This window comes from Phaethon lepturus, unplaced genomic scaffold (assembly GCF_000687285.1).
Source record: "Phaethon lepturus isolate BGI_N335 unplaced genomic scaffold, ASM68728v1 scaffold1440, whole genome shotgun sequence".
In the NCBI taxonomy this organism is placed as follows: Eukaryota; Metazoa; Chordata; class Aves; order Phaethontiformes; family Phaethontidae; genus Phaethon; species Phaethon lepturus.
This window is the reverse complement of record NW_010512378.1, coordinates 67667-86058: the sequence shown is the minus strand read 5'-3', so window position 1 is coordinate 86058 and position 18392 is coordinate 67667. Positions and strand designations below refer to the sequence as shown.

General features: G+C 36.8%; 1 protein-coding gene across 3 annotated transcripts in view; it reads left to right on the top strand.

Moving 5' to 3' along the window:
* Positions 1–18392, top strand: part of PDS5B (PDS5, regulator of cohesion maintenance, homolog B (S. cerevisiae)) — a 93517-nt gene that overhangs the window by 22706 nt on the left and 52419 nt on the right. For all 3 annotated transcript variants that reach the window (XM_010286564.1, XM_010286572.1, XM_010286557.1), the window contains exons 8-13: positions 6667–6782; positions 8456–8550; positions 11403–11548; positions 12471–12622; positions 13818–13931; positions 15524–15605. In XM_010286564.1, the coding sequence (XP_010284866.1) occupies positions 6667–6782; positions 8456–8550; positions 11403–11548; positions 12471–12622; positions 13818–13931; positions 15524–15605 (705 nt within the window). The remainder of the gene's footprint in view (positions 1–6666; positions 6783–8455; positions 8551–11402; positions 11549–12470; positions 12623–13817; positions 13932–15523; positions 15606–18392) is intronic.

Genomic DNA, 18392 nt, shown 5'->3' with positions numbered 1-18392 from the left:
GTTTAAAAACAAGTGAGAAAAAAAAAAAAAAAAAAAAAAAATTTGGCCAGATGGAGTAGACTCATGGTAGACTTCCTCTGAGCAAGACACCAAGTGTTCTGGCACATTTTAAAGCTGATGATTTAAAAAAATATTTTCAGGTGAAAACTTGGCAAGTTCTGTGTGAATTTGAACAGAACCCTATATTTTTCATCATTTCAATGAAATTTAAAATAAGTATATTTCTTAAAGCATTTTTCAAATTGTTTTTTTAATGTAGCTTTTGAGCCATTTTTATCCAAGTGCTTGTTCTTTTTAAATTCTTTTGCCATTGTCTAGAAGGTCTTTTTGTCAGTAGAGAATGATAAGTGGTTACTTTCACGCAGATGTTAAACAGTTTTTAATTTTTTTTTTTTACTGGCCCTATCATGTAAATGCTGAAGAACAATGAAGGTTGGCTCAGTATGACACAGGACTTCAAAATAAAATTGGAAATAATAATGAGGTCTTCATATAAGAAAAGAATGGTGTGACATGGGATTTCCGAAGGCAAATATTATAGAACTTGATTACTGACAAGTTGAAAAAAATTTCTTCACTTTTTGGGATGTTATTTGGCAAAAAAGTGGTAAATTATTACCCGAACGAGAGAAGACAGGAATTTCTGGAAGAATGATCATGTGGTTAAAGACTCTGAAGGATTGTTCTTGAGACACTCCATCTGTTCTAATGGTATATGTATTTTTCTTCCTGTTACTGAGCTCTTAGAGATATATGGTTTAGTTTGTTCATCCTTCCTTCCCTCCTTTTCATTTGAGATGCATCAAGGAGACACATGTTCTGGTCCTGGAGCCATGTGATTATCGACAGATCTTATTTGGTGGATGGGATGAATCTGTTTACGCTGAGAGTTGCCTTTCCAGCTACGCTTCCTGCACCCAAAGCAAAATGCTCATTTATGTCAATTAACCTGTAGTAACATTGCTGAAACTGAGATATACACCGCCATCATGATGTCCTCTGGAGCAACTTGAAATACTTATTATATAGATATTGTTGCTGATGGAGAATTATTTCTGTGCTGCCTGCCTTTTTGATTCTGTACAAACATTCCTCCTGTGACTCCTCCATTTTCTTGTGTTTGGCACTGCTGGGATTTTTTTCACTACACTTTATCCAAAGGACAATAGGCGCCAGAGACTTAAATGTCACACCAGCCACCTTGCTCTTGTCTTACCATCATTCATTACTGGAGCTTAGTGGGCTGATGCTACCACCACCAAGCATTATCAGCCAGTAACATCTTTGGATGGAGTGGATAGAGTTGTTCTGTAAGTCTTCTGGTGTCAGATCATCTCTAGATAACCTGTTACCTTTTGGACAAGGGAGGGAAGTGGTCTGAATTGTCTAGACTGTAGCCATGTAAATGGCTTTTGAGGAATCCTAAGGATGTGCTGAAAAACTAGTGCATGTTTCTCTGGGAGAATGTGGAAGTGTGGTGCTGTTTGTAGACATGCTATGCTATCAAGTCTTCTGGACTCTTCAGTCTGGCTCATCTCAGGTGATGGTCTCTGGTTGTCTTGTGCAAGAGAGAAGTAACCACCGTTATCAGGTGCCAATGGAGATTATCTATATGCCATTTTAGTGCTGTCCCCTTGATCATTTCTGCATAAGAGGGAACTTTTAAAAGTATGTCTTTGATACAGAGTAAATAGCACATTTTGGTTCCACTTGGTACTTGGAAAACAAGGTCTGGATCTCAGCCCTGCTTTGTTAGAAGCTGTTGAAGTTTCAACAGTAACCCATTGTGGGCAGTTCATATGCCCAATGTCTCCAACTGCCGACAACTCCAACTAATCATCTACAAAGAACTGCAACTTTGCTTAGTGGGAGGTTATGTCCAGGCTTCTCCCATGAATGTGCTTAGCTTACAGGTAGCATCTGTATTCTGCCTGGGCATATGAGAACTACCGAGTTCTGTCTGAGGACGGACTGAAATCTGTGAAGTCTGTTGGATGTACTCCTGTTTCATGATTGCAAGGGCTGTCATGCTGCCTTCCATTAACTCTCGTTAGAGTGAAGGAGGAGGCATGGAGGAGAAGATGCTCTTGATCTTGATTGATCCAATTTTGAAGGACCTTATCCTGTTCATGGAGGATGCTGAAAGCTCTTGATATTCTTGACTACGTCTTTCACGTATGGGCCACCTGACCTTAGGGTACTCAGTCTCACAGTATGGGTGCTGGGTGTTTCTCTGATAGTGATCCTGTTTCTCTAAACTGGTTTTTCCTGGTATTGACAACTTTTCCAGTAGCTGTATATTCTGTACATGAACCAGAATTTCCATGTAGTACCTTATTTCTTTGCTTCTAAACATTTTGTGGTACATTTTGAAAATGAAGTGGTGCTGGTTTTCTCCCAACAACCAGGTGAGCTTCACTGGGCAATCTCCACTGCCTCTGTGGCTGATAGGAGTTTGACCATGTGAACAAATGTCTGTGTGCCTGTGACTCATTACCTGACAGGATCCAAGTTTCTTGCTCTCCATCTCCCTGAATGTCTTTTGAATTCTTTGTGGCAGGAAGTCTCTTGATTTATCTTAATGGTATCAGGGTCTTATGGAAGTTCTAGATTGTCTCTTTGAGTGTGGGAAAAATCCAAGGGTTTCCCTGTCAGTGGCCAAATAAGGTTTTGCCCACATATGGAGGGGTTATGAAACTGTTAGTATGGAACTTGTGAGAGAGCTTAGGTGCCTCAGTAACACTGTTGTGCATATTTACTATTTTGGGGATCTAAACAATGTGGCCATCTAGTGTTCAAGCACCTTGCCATTTTGGTACAAGCAATGCCTGTACAGTTTAGTCATGATTCCAGGTAATTCTAACTGTTGTGAGAATTGTACATGTTGACCTGAGTGAAGAATGAAAGGTTGCTGGCAGTAACTGGTATTCTCCTGAAATGTGCAGCTTTTGTGTGCTTTACTCCCGCAGTTGCTTTTTCTGTCCTATCTGTCCCAAGAATCTTTTCAGTATATTTGAAGAGAATTGAAATGCAGTCAGGTGTTTGCCATGCTGTGTCACATACCAGAAAGAAGTGGACAAACTAGTTATCCTAGGTCTGGCTGGGATGGAGTTAAATTTTCTTTGTAGCAGCCTGTATGATACTGTACTTTGTGGCTAAAACAGTGTTGATGGCATAGTAATGTTTTCGTTGTTGCTCAACAGTGCTTGCATAGGTAAAGGCTTTCTCCTCCCATCACGAGTGGGATAGGGCAGGGCAGGAGGTTGAGAGGGCATACATGCTGAGCAATAAAAGATTAGGGGAAGGAGGAGGAAGGGGGAGATGTTTGTGCTAATGGTGTTTGTCTTCCCAAGCAAGTGCTATGCATGCTTAGACCCTGCTTTCCAGGAACTGGCGGGACATCTGTCTGCCAAAGGGAAGTAGGGAATTCTTGTGCATGCAGCTTCTTCTTTACCTATTAAATTGTCATTGATCCATAAGGATTCTAACCTACCTTCTATTTTCTCCCCTTCCCCTCTATGTACAGGAGAGGAGAGTGAGAGAGAGGGTGGGTGAGTGTTTGGCTTTTGGCTGGGGTCAACCCCCTATGCCTTTATAGACTTCATAAAGAAAAAGCTCCTATGTTCTCATGTGGCAGAAAAGTAGTACTGTTAAACTGTAATGCTCTGAGAGCAGTGTTAAATTATGGTTGCTTCTTACTGGTCATTTTTTTTTTTTAACCTAATTTTGGAAAGGAGTCTGGGGGATTAGCAGGAGAATATGCACTGAAATTCATTTAATTTGACGCCTTCTGTAAGGGGCAGTGATTTGTGCTTGATCTTGGCATTATAAGGTGGTGTGTTTAGAGATCTAGCGTTGACATGGAAGCATTATTGATGCAGGAGAGAAGAGTGGTAGGAATGTATTTTTGTGTAGGTCAACTTGTAAAGGAAACTGATATTCCTTCATTTGAGTTTGATATTTGAATTTTAGAAATACGTATTACTGAAAGTGAATATCAATTTAATGTTTAGGAGAATTAAAAGCTTATGAATAGTGTATTTAGGAAATAACCATAATGGGTTTCAGGTCTTGTTGTGGTTTAACCCCAGCTGGCAACTAAGCCCCACACAGCTGGTCGCTCACTCCCCCCGCCTTGGGATGCGGGAGAGAATTGTAAGGCTAAAAGTGAGAGAACTCATGGGTTGAGATAAAGACAGTTTAATAGGTAAAGCAAAAGCTGTGCACGCAAGCGAAGCAAAACGAGGAATTCATTCACTGCTTCCCATCAGCAGGCAGGTGTTCAGCCGTCTCCAGGAAAGCAGGGCTCCATCATGTGTAACGGTTACTTGGGAAGACAAATGCCGTAACTCCAAACGTCTTTCCACCCCTTTCTTCTTCCCCCAGCTTTATATGCTGAGCATGACTTCATATGGTATGGAATATCCCTGTGGCCAGTTTGGGTCAGCTGTCCCAGCTGTGTCCCCTCCCAGCTTCTTGTGCACCCCCAGCCTCCTCGCTGGTTGGCCAGCATGAGAAGCTGAACAGTCCTTGAATATTTAGCAACAACTGAAAACATTAGTATGTTATCAACATTATTTTCATCCCAAATCAAAAACATAGACTCATACTAGCTTCTGTGGAGAAAGTTAACTCTATCCCAGCTGAAACAAGCACAGGTTTTTATTTTACCATCCTACTAAACCAATATGACGTAATGAATAAAATCAATAAAATGTTGACTTGTATTATTGTAGAGCTGCCTTTTTTCTGGATATGGTGGTTAAAATTTTTGACAGGTTTCAGATCATGTGTCCACTTCTCCCAATTCTCATCAGATCCTCAGTGCTGACTGTGTTTTTGGACTTGGTAGTGATAACAATGTGACCAACTTCAGCTGTTAGTGATATCTAGGCAGAAGAGCCACCTGCTGTATGTTGGGAGCAAGTATATGGAACTGAAAATATTGGTGTTCAATGTCAATTTTTATTGACAAATCATTATGGAACATTACTAAACATAAAGAGTGCTGGATCATACATAAGAAAAGAGGTGTAATTAAGTAGTTAAATGTTTAGTGTACTGTCCGCCCCCTTCTCTCCCTCCCCTTTGGGTGTCTTGCTTTGGATCTGTGTTGGTTACCTAGGGGCATGCAGTGGTGCTTAATATTTTTAATAATGTATTGGTTTAAGCAGGAATAGATGGGACGTGAGTAATGGTGATTGGACTAATATAGGCTACAAAAAATTGTAAAAATTTTTAACAATGAAGACACAGAATAAGAATTTGTAGTGTAATGGACACTTATAAGCTGAAACTCATCAAGAAAAAAGGTATAATTTATTGCAGATTAAGAGGAGGAGGCTGTAGATGGCTTTCAGTAATGTCAACCTGAATTTAAATTGGAAAAATTAGTCAAATGCAGACAAAGGTACCAACGGGTTTACTAGTAATGTTGCTACTACTTAATACTAAAGTGTATTTGGAAGAATTATCGTCTTTTGTAATGTAGTAATGCATCAGTGTTAGAGATTTCTTCATCTTGCTCTGTTACTTTAAGGATTTTACAAATGCCTTTACTGTTCTTAGAGAGCTGAATTAACCGGACATACTGGCAAACTTTTCAGACTGTTTATGGTGTTGAGTCAGGAGAAATAGTTGGTCTTTAAGACTGGTGTCGTATTAGAGAGCTTTGGTAGCTACATTGTGCTCTTACTTCTTGTTCACATTCAAAAGGTGATGTTGAACTAATAAGAAAGATGGTAGAAAAGATCAGTGTTTTAAACAGTCGTTGTCTTTATTGCCAGAAAAAAAGACTGAAGTAATAAGGGGTGAATAATAACTAATTAATATGAACTAATTTTAGCTATTCCTTTTTCAAAGAAGTGTTGCAGCCAGCAGTTCTTTTCTTTTTTTCTTTAATAAGCAAAAGACAAAAATTGGTGAACAGCAAGTACATGCTAATGGCACAAATGTTAGCACAGATTTCCAAAGTATGTATTAAGCTTCAGGTGCTGTGCATTATATTAAACAAGTGTAATGCTAACAAGTGATAAGGAGAATATATTGAAGACGGCCTTGTTTTGTCTCTGTTAGTGCTAATTTTAAGTATGAAAGAAAAATATCTGTTGTAACTTAACATTTTTAAATGTAGACTTAAATACAGGATCTAATCTTGTGCATCTCAGATCTTGGGTACTTAATGTGATGTTCTCAAACTTGTTTTCTGAAAAATTTTTGCTTTTTTGTAATTAAATACTATTCTAGAAAACTATAAACTTTTATGTTCACACAACTGTAGAATGAGTTTTGTGGGTTTTGTGTTGTTCTTGAATTTGTGTAAGCTTGTACAGGCACATACTGGATTTTGTAACAGTATCAGTAACCTATAAATCAGTGTTAAAAAGATGTATGTATCTGTGGATTTTTCAGCAGGCTTATTCACATTGTTTTTTGTCTATGTTTGTTTTTGTTTTCACTGCCTTTATTGTTTTGTCTTGTCCCAACAATAGTGAAGGGGGTTTTTTTTGTCTTGAGATACACATTTGTGTACAAGAAAACTCTGTTAATTTGTATTACAATATCTGTAGAGGTGTATAAGTGTATTGGTGTAAAAGCTGTACAAAACAGAACTGTTTGGGTTTTTTTAATTAAAAAAAAAAAAAAAAAAATGTGTTCTTTTTCCAGAGCAATGACAATGAAGAGCGCCTGCAGGTTGTAAAACTTCTAGCAAAAATGTTTGGGGCGAAGGATTCAGAGTTGGCATCTCAAAACAAACCACTTTGGCAGTGCTACCTGGGGAGGTATATGCTGGTTTAGTTCCTTTTCTAGGAGGGGAAAAATATTCAGTGAAGTGTAATTCAACTTATTGTTTTAAAGTGACACAGCTAAGTGTGAGTTCCCTCCTGCTGCTTTATCTGAATGCTGAAGAGGTTATTTTACATACATCTTCTGCATCTGTGATTCTGCAGAGTGAACAACTACAAATCATCCCTTTTTAGAGTTTTTTAACTATCTTTATTGCCATTGTCAAGAAAAAGGAATAATTTATTTTAATTTCTTTGCAAGTGAAACTGTTCAATGATGGATTAATTCTAAACCAGCATCAAACGACATTTGCAGTATCAAGTAGTATTAGAACTCATTTTGAGGCTTTTATGTACAGTATTTTGTATACTGGTTTCAATTTTTTGTAATGGTAGGAGTGCCTTAAAAGAGGTATGTAGTATTCACAATGCTACAAACACATTTAGTCTTTTCTTTTTGAAGTATTCTCTTACTTTGAGATAAAAAATACAGCTGGAGCTTGTAGTCAGGAGAAATTTAAGTATGGCTACTAGGATGAAAATGTTTTTGATATGAGTGAATGAGGATAAACTCTATAAATCATTACAAATGCGGTAGTTTTATCAGTTAGCATTCAATTGTATCAAAATCAGAGTCTTCAAAGAAACGCTACTTTTAAAAGTACAGGAAACTCCATTGAGGGAAGACCTTTTGCTTGAAAGTGTATAACTATTTAAAACATTGGATGTAGTCAAAAAATACCAGATCTAATTGGGCCCAAAGGAAAATGTTTCATTATGTTAGAATGTGAAGCAATGTGAATATGTGCAATCTGTTGTTCATAATTACTGTTTTCAACTAGTTGTGAATCACTTATACATATTTACTTTTGTCTAATGATTTTAACTAAGTTACAGCTGTGTTATTAAAGGAACCATTCTTAAAATCTCTTGATTTTGAAAATGTACCTGGTTTTTACTAAAACAGTTACTCCTTAAAACCTCTGTATTTGATAAGCATTTCAAGAGCAATAATCTTCTAAAATTTGATTTTTAATTTGTTTAAAACCAAGCATTTTGAGGATTGCTTGAAAAAGCATTTAATTTTTCAAGAGTTGTTTGTAATTCTCATTACATCAATAATTTTACTGTAAAAATACTTATGTCAAAAACACGAGAAAATACTAGTTTTCAAGTATCAAACTTAATTCAGTCTTTTGAAAGGAAATTTTACAAAAGTTGAAGTGATCCTTCTTGGAAGAACTTTGTACTAGGCTAGATGCCCATTTGTTTGTTGTGCCTCATACAGTTTAAAGAGTGTACAAATATTGCTGTCTTATAAAACCTTTACTTGCTGATACATGGTTCATGGTTAATTATGTGGAGCATTACGGAAAAGATAGTTAAAATAAGTCAGACATCTTTCTAATAAATAGTTGTTGTCTGCCTGGGAGTTTTTCATGTGTACCAGGAGAGGATACTTCTTGTCACATTCAGAACAGGAGTTTTTTCTTAAGCTAAAACAGTCTACCTAATACCGTGAAAGCAGGGATGTTTTATGCATGTAACTGTGCCTAGGAAGAATAAAAATATTTTCAAAGGTATTTGAGATTGTGTAGAAATAAACTAATTGCTTTGGTAGAAGTGATATTTTTGTTGTTGTTGTAATGCATTGTGTTGTTTCTAAATAGGTTTAATGATATCCATGTACCTATTCGTCTTGAATGTGTGAAATTTGCAAGTCACTGCCTTATGAACCATCCCGACCTAGCAAAAGACTTAACAGGTACCAGATTTATTATAACATTAAAATAAAATTTTAAGTCTCCTGGAAAAGTCAGGAAGCTTAGTTGAAATCCTAAGTAACATTGTCAGATGTTGTGGAGGACATAATTGAGGTTGGACTACTAAGTCACAGAGTCCCTGCCTTCAGTGCTGCTTCTCAGGCTGAGGGGATTGTACATAAAGAATGCTTTGACCAAAGAGATCATTCTTCCTCTCTTACAGTAGTGGTGTTCCCAACTGCTCTTGAAATTAAGCACCATGGAATCAGGCAAAGACAGCCTGGCTAGCCTAATGGTCATGGCATTTATTAATTAGGGTGCAGAGTGGAGACTTCACTTCCACAAAGCTGAAATGTGTAAATACTGTGCAGCCACTGTCTAAAACATGACAACAGTCCTTGTAACTATGCCCACAGCTGTTGGTTCCTGATCTTTCAGATCAAACACAGCCTGTAACTCAAGACTGGCATAGACAGAAGTGTTTAGTATTTGTTGCTCCTGATGTCTTAGTGAAAAAAAGAGTAATGAAAGAGAGTGGGTTGGGTTTTTTTCCCCCTGAAAGTGTATATGGAGATGGTATCTCCCCCTTATCAATGAACTCCTACTTCTTGTAAATTTTTGGTGGTAATATCTTTGTCTATTTGCTCTAAGGAGAGAATCTAAAGAGCTGTTAAGTGCATGGGATTGCGCTCTCCTGCTTGTTGAGTGTTTGTGGAGTTAGACACAAATATAGGCAGGCTAGAGTCATCCCATAGTTACAGGTATTGTTAAGCCAGCTTAAAAAAAAAAAAAATGTTTCTGGACCTTTCCTTAATGTAATGGTAAAGATATTTCATCTTTAATTATCACAATTGTATTTTCAAGGAAATTTTTTGGGGTCTTTTTTACATTGCAGAAAGACTTTGTGCCCCCTCTAATGGTATCCTCTGGGAAATGTAATTTTGCTTGCCCCTCCTCTCTTTCCCCACAGTGCTTATCAGAGTCAAATTGTTGAAAAATTTCTGACTCATTGGTGTTTGAGACTAGAATTGTTTTGTGCAATGGCATTGTTCTTTGTTTGTTTTAGTTTATTTTGTGTTCCTGTGGAAGAAAACTGTTTTTTAAAGAGTCTTACTTGGTTTTCAAATTTCATAACCTCTATAAGTTGCAAAGCTTTATTTCTTGATGTGCTCTTTCGACACTTGTGCTGATTACCAGAAATGCTAATGGCCAATATTTCAGATGAGACTTGAAAATTTTCACTGGTCGTAAGAGAACAGTAACCTCTGGTTAGTTCATTCAGAGTAAACTTTGAATTTTCAATGTTTCTTAATGTTCTCAATGTTTCACTGATGTATGCTGTGCACAGTGATCTTAATAACTTTTGTGTGCATTTTCCTACCCATTTGTGCTTCTAAATTAACCTGAACTACATCCTTCTAAAAAGATAAAACTTTTCTATTTTAGTTGTCAACTTTCTGAAATGACAATCGGTAGCCAGCATTTTTTGTGCTTATAACCAGAAATCTTAAAATTTTGATAGTACAAGATTATTGATGCTACCAAATAAGTAGCAATGGGACAAAATAATCTAGAAAAATTGTTTTAAGTTTAATAAACTAGGATGTGTCTAAATAAGCATTATAGCTTGGTCAAAGAGCATGCTTTTGAAGTATGTCTCTTGATTTGTGCCTGCTTACAATGCTTACATGGCTTACACTATGGGGTGCTCCTGGAACATGTGAACTAGATTCCTTGTGGATAATACAGAAGTTCTGGTCAGGAGTGCAACTAATGTGCTCCAGCAGCCAAAGGGGATGGAGTCTGCAGGAAGAGAGTAGCCTCTGGCCTGAAGTAAGACTTCCAAAATGTATATAGTGTGGTTATCAAGTTCTCAGCACTGTTGGTTCCACTTTACAGATCCAATTCTGTTTGGCTATAATAGTTGCTAATGTAGATGTAGCCTAACCATTATAAGAAATAATAAAAATAAAAACGTAATCCCCTAAGTCTTATTTCCATAATGCCAGAAATGTAAATATTTGATATTCTAAGCAAATATGAAGTTTTACTGACATTCCAGTTAATGTTAGAGAATGACAGCATCATAGAATGGTTTGGGTTGGAAGGGACCTTTAAAGGTCATCTAGTTCCAACTCCACTGCCATTGGGCAGGGACACCTTCCACTAGATGAGGTTGCTCTGAGCCCCATTCAGCCTGGCCTTGAACACTTCCAGCCATGGGGCATCCACAGCTTCTCTGGGCAACCTGTTCCAGTGCCTCATCACCATCATAGTGAAGAATTTCTTCCTTATGTCTAATATTTACCCTCTTTCAGTTTAAAGACATTACTCCTTGTCCTGTCACTACAGGTCCTTGTAAAAAGTCCCTCTCCAGCTTTCTTGTAGGCCCCCTTCAGGTACTGGAAGGCTGCAGTGAGGTCTGCCCAGAGCCTTCTCTTCTCCAGGCTGAACAACCCCAGCTCTCTCAGCCTGTCCTCATAGGAGGGTGTTCCATCCCTCAGATCATTTTTGTGGCCCTCCTCTGGACCTGCTCCAACAGGTCCATGTCTTTCCTGTGCTGAGGGCTCCACATCTAGACACCATATTCCAGGTGGGGTCTCACCGGAGTGGAGTAGAGTGGGGAGAGAATCACCTCCCTCGACCTGCTGACTATGCTTCTTTGGATGTAGCCCAGGATATGGTTGGCCTTCTGGGCTGTGAGTGGACATAGAAGGCTATTGGTTTTTTGCTGTTGATGCTCAAAACAGTAGAAAATAAAGTTTTCTGCTTCTGTCAGTTGAGTACTTTCTAGAGAAGGAAAAGTAGCTGAAGTTGTATACTTACTGTGAAATACTTATGCCTTTTTTTCCAGAATATCTTAAAGTAAGGTCACATGATCCTGAAGAGGCCATAAGGCATGATGTTATAGTATCCATAGTTACTGCTGCTAAAAAAGATCTTTTGCTTGTCAATGATCACCTGCTTAATTTTGTCAGAGAACGAACACTGGACAAGCGGGTAAGACATAATTAGTACTAATAATGGCTGTGAGTTATACTTCTAAACTGTAATTCAGCTTTTTAAAAAGCAACACTTCCAGAAAAAAATGCTGAACTAATTTTAAAATGACAAATGAAAATGAATATAACGCAAAAACTTTTGAAGCTGTCTATTCAGTGAGGCATCTTTTGCCCCTGACTGGAATGCCACATTTTTCATTGTGCTGTATTTTTATTTAAGACAGTATGATGATGATAAAATACTGAAGCACAACAGTGTTGTTCCAGTTGTCTAGTTTTAGTAAAATTTTAAAGTGAGATACTTGTAAAACATTCTAACAGTTTTTCATAAGAAATTTTGCAAGCAGGTTTAAAAATGTATTGTAGATCACTGATGAAAAATGTTCCATCATCAGAGGTAGCTAGTTTATCTGCTTTTAAGTAGGCCATTGGAAGACTGCAAATCAGTATAGTAGCTTTCAAATTTGAATAGTGTTGAAATTTTGTTTAGGTATGTTTCATTACTTGGTAAAATTTGAGGTTTTCTGGTTATATCAAAGTATGGTAAACAGAGGTGTTGATGGTAAACTTTTAAAACTAATATTATCACTTGATTTTGTTGTTTGGTGACATGCTTTCCCCTGTTGCACCCATAATACAATCACAAGTATTCAGTATAGACTGTGAGAAAGGATGTTGGCTTAAATTTTTAACAATTCTGTGTTTGAGGGGCATACTTGCATAGTACTTACTGATGTTAAAAGGTGCAGCCTAATAGATATGATGCTACATATGTTCTAATGAGAAAGTGTTGACTCGATTTAACGTTTTTGTAAATTAGATTATTTTATTTTTGTGTAGAATAGGAAATACCTACCAGAAAATTCTGCAGTGTGTTGAGTTTTGAACTGCTAAACTGAGTACTATTTCTTTTTCTCAAGTGGAGAGTGAGGAAGGAAGCTATGATGGGACTTGCACAGATATACAAAAAATACTCATTACAGTCAGAAGCAGGAAAAGAAGCTGCAAAACAGATATCGTGGATCAAAGATAAACTTCTGCATATATATTATCAAAACAGTATTGATGACCGGTAAGTCGTGAAAGCTAGGTGATTCCATGGATAAGTGTGCTAACTTTTGGCTTAAGTGCTGACAAGATGGCGGAGACTTGATAATTCTGCATGTTTTGATTCAGTGTGTCATCTTATACAGCTGCAGCCAAATGTTCTTCTGTGTTGTTTTCTTCTACTTTTTTGTCCTTAAAACCCCAACAACTCAATTCTAAAGGATGAGACAGGTTGGAATATTTCAAAATTTTTAGCTGTACTTCACCACTGCTTCAGTAAAGGAGATTTTTGTTTATATTTCAGTAGCTTGCTAATTTTTATGTTAAAATTCAGTAAGTAAAAGTGCTTTACCAGTCTTGCTTTAGATTTGCATGTTGTTCGTGTATGCTTTAAAGATAAGTCTAGTACATGTAGTGACAACTGTTAAGGCATCTCACTCTGCAAAATGTTAGTTTTTCTGTACTGTGATATAGCCTTGTACTGAATTTGTGGTGAAAACTGTGCCTCTGTCATACCAGCTATAGTCTTGTATATGGTTGTTCGTACTGAAAAAATAGGTGGTTGCACGTGGGGAACTAGTTTGGAATCTAGTCCGCCTTGACTAATCAAGGCTGTCATGGTGGCTTTGGAATGAGCCTTTGGTCTTCACAGCGTGATCAGATACACATGGCATTGGAAACCCATACAAGTCTTTTCAAAAATTTGCAGCCTCAACAAGTCAACTTGTAAATAAGCAGTTATTTCATGGTACCATGGAACTGGACAGAACTGTCTGGATCTTGATGTCTGGTCTTACCCATTCACGTTTTTCTTAGGCTTCAGGATCTTTTTAAACTGGCTAGGTTTGGGTTTTGACCACCTGCTCCAACTGTGTATAAGGATTCACTGATAACATCTCTTTGGGATGATAATCAAGATACATTGTTCTCTGAAATCCTTTGTTTCCTGTCTAGATTAATACACCTGATTTTGATAATGTCATCTGTTAAATGTCTTACTACTAGCATTAACACTATGACCTCTGTAATGATGTATTTTTGTTTCGTCTATGCTGAGTTTTATTGGAAGTAACTCAGTCATTAGGTTTTTTTAATAACCGGGTCTGTATGTGCAATAACTGAGCTCTAGATAGGTCTGAGAATTTTTGAATTAATGCTTTAGCTATTCAGGACCACTCTCTTCCTTTACAGTTTGAGTTTTTCTTAATCCTCTCTTCCAGGTTACTTGTTGAACGCATCTTTGCTCAGTACATGGTCCCTCACAACTTGGAAACAAATGAACGCATGAAATGTTTGTATTACCTTTATGCAACACTGGATTCAAATGCTGTGAAGTATGTGCTGTTTTTGACTTCTTGCATAATAATTTTGAATATAAATGTTATTGTAAATTAATTTTTAAATGTATGAGTAGCGGAAGCCAGCTCACAAAAGTAGTTTACAAACTATCAGAAAACAGAATGTAGCAATAGTATCTACTTTTCAAGTGGGATTTTAAAAAACCAAACCAAAACCAAAACAAAACAACAAAACAAACAAAAAAAACCCCCCAAACACCAAAAAAAAAAAAAAACCAACCCCCACCAACAACCTAATATGGTGTTTTCTAAGAGGGTGTGGTACCTTTTAACCATAAACAACTGAAAAAAAAGGGAGTGTCAAAGATCTAGAAAGAAGCTTGAGTGCATGTCAGTCCTGTATCTGAAAAGAGATAGCATAGTGTTGACTAGCCCTAGATCTTACCTGACAACTTCTCAATTAATACTTTCCTCATTTTAGCAGCCAGGGTGACTCAAGAGTGGGAAGGAAATGCTTGTTTGTCTTCCCGCCTTCAATATGCATTTTACTTATGTTACATGCCTTCTCCAGCTTAAAATGGGTACATGCCCATAATTTTGACTAATAACAGTTTTACTCCTGTAATGTTCACAATTTGATTGAATCTAGTTAGTTTTACTTTGTTTTTCATTTAGTAGTACTTTGCTAATTGCAAATCAAGTATAGTGGGCTTTTTCCTCATGAGGGAGACTAGAAAAAGCTGTGTCTATGAAAATGGCTTAAAAAATTCCGAAGCCTTCAAATACTACAGAAACTGTTGTTTGAATCCCCTGCATTTCTTGTATTACCTGCCTAAAGGTATTATAACTGTAACAAACTAGAATTAAGTATAGTATATTAATAAAAAGTTACTATTCTAGTAATTTTTAGTATAAGTTAAACAAAAATGCAGAATGGATTCTTTTCAGTACTTATTTCAAGCAACAAATAACTTCTGAATTCTACAGTTTACATAAGCAGCGGTACTCATTTTAAAGACACAGTATGTTCAGTTATAGAATTGACTTTTTACTTGTGGATTCTGAAAGTCTAAATGAAGCTGTGACTTCCATTTTTTTTTATTTATGTCTTATTTTTCCTGGAAAGTGTGCTAATTTTCAATTTTGTCAAATATCTCTAATGCATCTCTTACAAGTCTAATGATGTCCATTTTTCACAATTTAGTCATCTAGTAGCTGCTTTCTGTGTGCAAGAAAAACATTCTTTTGATGATAAAAATCTTAAACATCTGTTTTAGCCTGCTTCTTGGAATGTTTTTAGAAGAGTGATTTCAGGCTTCTACAAATTAGTTCTTTATAGGCCAAACATTAGTTACTTCCTACTTCTTATAAAGGCAGCGTAGTTAAACGTCTGAAATTAAACTTGCTTCAAAAATCTCACTTTGTTCCAATCTAATCTGACCAATCAAATTTTCCATGTCATGCCTCTAGGAAACATTTATCCTTTGCTCACACAACAATGAAAGTTCAGGTGATAAGCACACTTCTGAATCTGAAGTTGAAAAGAATTTAAAAGCTCTTATTGGGCAGTTGTGTTATTTGTTGAATAGATGGTTTTGACAACTCTTTTAAAACTTTTTATTTTTTAGAGCATTGAATGAAATGTGGAAGTGTCAAAATCTGCTACGACATCAAGTAAAGGATTTAGTTGACCTAATAAAACAACCGAAAGTGAGTTCAATTTATATTTATCCTACAGTGAATATCCATAGTTCTACTTAATATGCTATTTTAAAATTCCACGTTTGACTATCTCAAGCTTAATTTCAATGACAGATGGAAAATATTGTGAAAACAGACTGATATTCCATTAGACTACACTTGCAGTAGGAAGTGTGTATACATTTTGTTAGTAAAATGGAAGTAGAAGGGGTGTTACAGAAATTTTTAAAATATTTTACCAGTCATTTGATACTAAAATATTTGCTGCCGGTGCTTGAGGTACATCTTGCCAGGATTGTTCTGGCTCTTGAAAGAGGAGGAAAAAACAGTGTATTATTTTTGACTGACAAGTAGAGTAATTTAAGGGAAAAAAAGTACTTATACACCCTAATGTCTTATGTATGATTAGTAACATACAAGAAATATTCATATTTTCATCCCAAGAAGTCACTTGTTTCTCTTCCCTCTTAGAAACTTCTTAAATGTTGTATTGGAGATACCAGGCTACAACTGAACTCTTTGTTTACAAATTTGCTCAGAAGGAAATAAAAAATCAACATTTATTGAGCATTTAGGATATTCTCATAAAGTAAAATTTAGATTTGTTGTAGTTGTATGTATATACGTACTCATGTTTGGGGGGAAAAAAATCACAAGATGAAATTATGTATATAATTTGGGATGTGATTAAAACTTGACTTTAATGCTAAAAGTGTAATTTGTTGCTTTTTTTTTAATAGAAATAATGTATAGTAGAAAGTGTTGCCACGCTTGGATTCCTATATATGTGCGTGAGTCATGGGAAACAAAAATACAGAATATATGTGTATATACTTATATACCACAGTAAATTTAATGAGTTTTTCTGACTGAATTATCCACTTGCTGGAATTAACTGATCCAGGAAGAGTGGGTAACTGTGTGGTTGGATTATTTAATGTATCTGCTTAGAAATACTGCTGTTTTGCAGACAGAGAAAGACTTATTAGATCAAAATGCATCCCTTACTGTTTCAGTGCTGATTGCAGTGAAATTAATAATTTTGACTTAGTGCATTTAAAACATACTGTAATGTTGTATTAAATTCTAGGTGCAGTAATTGGTAGTACAACAATACTTCATTGTGTTTCGGTGAAGATATTGAAATATTTTTCATGTACTGTTTTACATTCTTTGGTGTAGTCTAATACACTTATGCATTTAAAAACTGAGTTAGTTTCTTGATATTTTCTGCATTTCAGCTGGAAGTGAAATTTCAACCTTTCCTTTCGTTTTCAGGGAGATGTAATGAAACTTCTCTCTCAGTTGTAAAATATCAAATATGATACGGAGTTAAACATGTAGGTTTTGATAAATGCCAGCATAAGCATCACATTCAAAACAGTGTATGCTGTTGACATGTTTGCATTTGTCCATGTGGCTTTCATCCTATCTTTTGCTATTAAAAGTGCTAATTATTTACACTTGAATATTCTTTTGAGTACAGAACTGCATGGAGACTTGTGACAGCCTGAGATGCTCTTGCAGGCAACAAAACAGTTTTGAGTCAGGGAATGGTACTTAAATTAGCTTATTGTCAATTAACAAACTTTTAATTATTGATTTTGGCATTGAGAAAAAAAAGTGAACAAACAAACTCTTACAGTAACAGCCTTCTGCTCCCCTTTGGACACCTCTTCCCTGCTTTGCAGTCTCCAGGCCCCTGGTTGCATGCTGTGCTCAGTCCCTTCGGTGAGGCAATGGCAGCACAGGAGAAGGAGGTCAGGGCATGGTGGTTCCTTTCCTTTTGCTGTTCCTCGTTTCTTACCCACTGCTCCAGCGTGGGTTCTTCCACCGGCTGCAGTCCCTTTAGAGTCATACTTTCTCCAGTGTTTTCTCAGGGGCACCTTAGGCTTCTCTGACTGGTTGAAGTTTTGGTTGGTCGGTTTGGTTGTGGAGCTGGCTGGAAATGGCTTTGACCGGTACAGGGCAGTCCCTGACCTCCTCCTGCACAGGTCGCCCCAGCAGCCCTTTGCTACCTCAAACCCTGCCTGTTATGCCCAATGCAGACTTTTATTTCTGTGATGCTCCTTGTATTGTTTGTTTGTTGTCCCATCCATGTGTTCCCCCTGCAATTGCTAATTCATTTGTATAACTAAATTATTGTGCTTAAGAGTTTATTTTCATAATCATAAACTGAAGGGGCATACAGTCCAAGGCAGTAATAATCTTGAGACAAATATGCATTAGCTATTCAGAGCTGTGGAAACTTTGTTTTCTTTCAGGAAACAAAACTGAAATGAACTAGTAACCTATTAGAACATGACTTGGTGTTACTGTATGTGCTTTTTCACTTTGGTCTAATTTCTCCACCTAATCATTATAGCTTAATTGTTAATTTGTTCTCCTTTAGATGTTGTCCCTGTGGCAAGTGTAGACATTGTGAGAGCTCCGAGATGAAGAGTATAGGACAAGAAGCAGTGTACAGAAGTTGCCACAAGGAAATTTCGATTAGGTAGTAAGGAAAAAAAGATTGCAGTAAGGGTGATCAAATATGGGAACAGGTAGCCCAGAGAGGTGGTGAAATCTTCATCCTTGTAAATACTTAAAATGCAGCTAAGATGAGGCCTGGAGCGAAACCTCATCTAAGTTGGCCCTGCTTTGAGTCGGCAGTTCAACTAGGTGACCTACAGTTGTCGCTTCCAACCTACGTTATTCTGTGACTATAGATCTTCGAACTTTCCAGTCCACTGTCTTTCTCATCTTAGAAGACCTTTTTGCTGTTTAGTGAAACACTTCAGGCATTCTCCCTGTTTC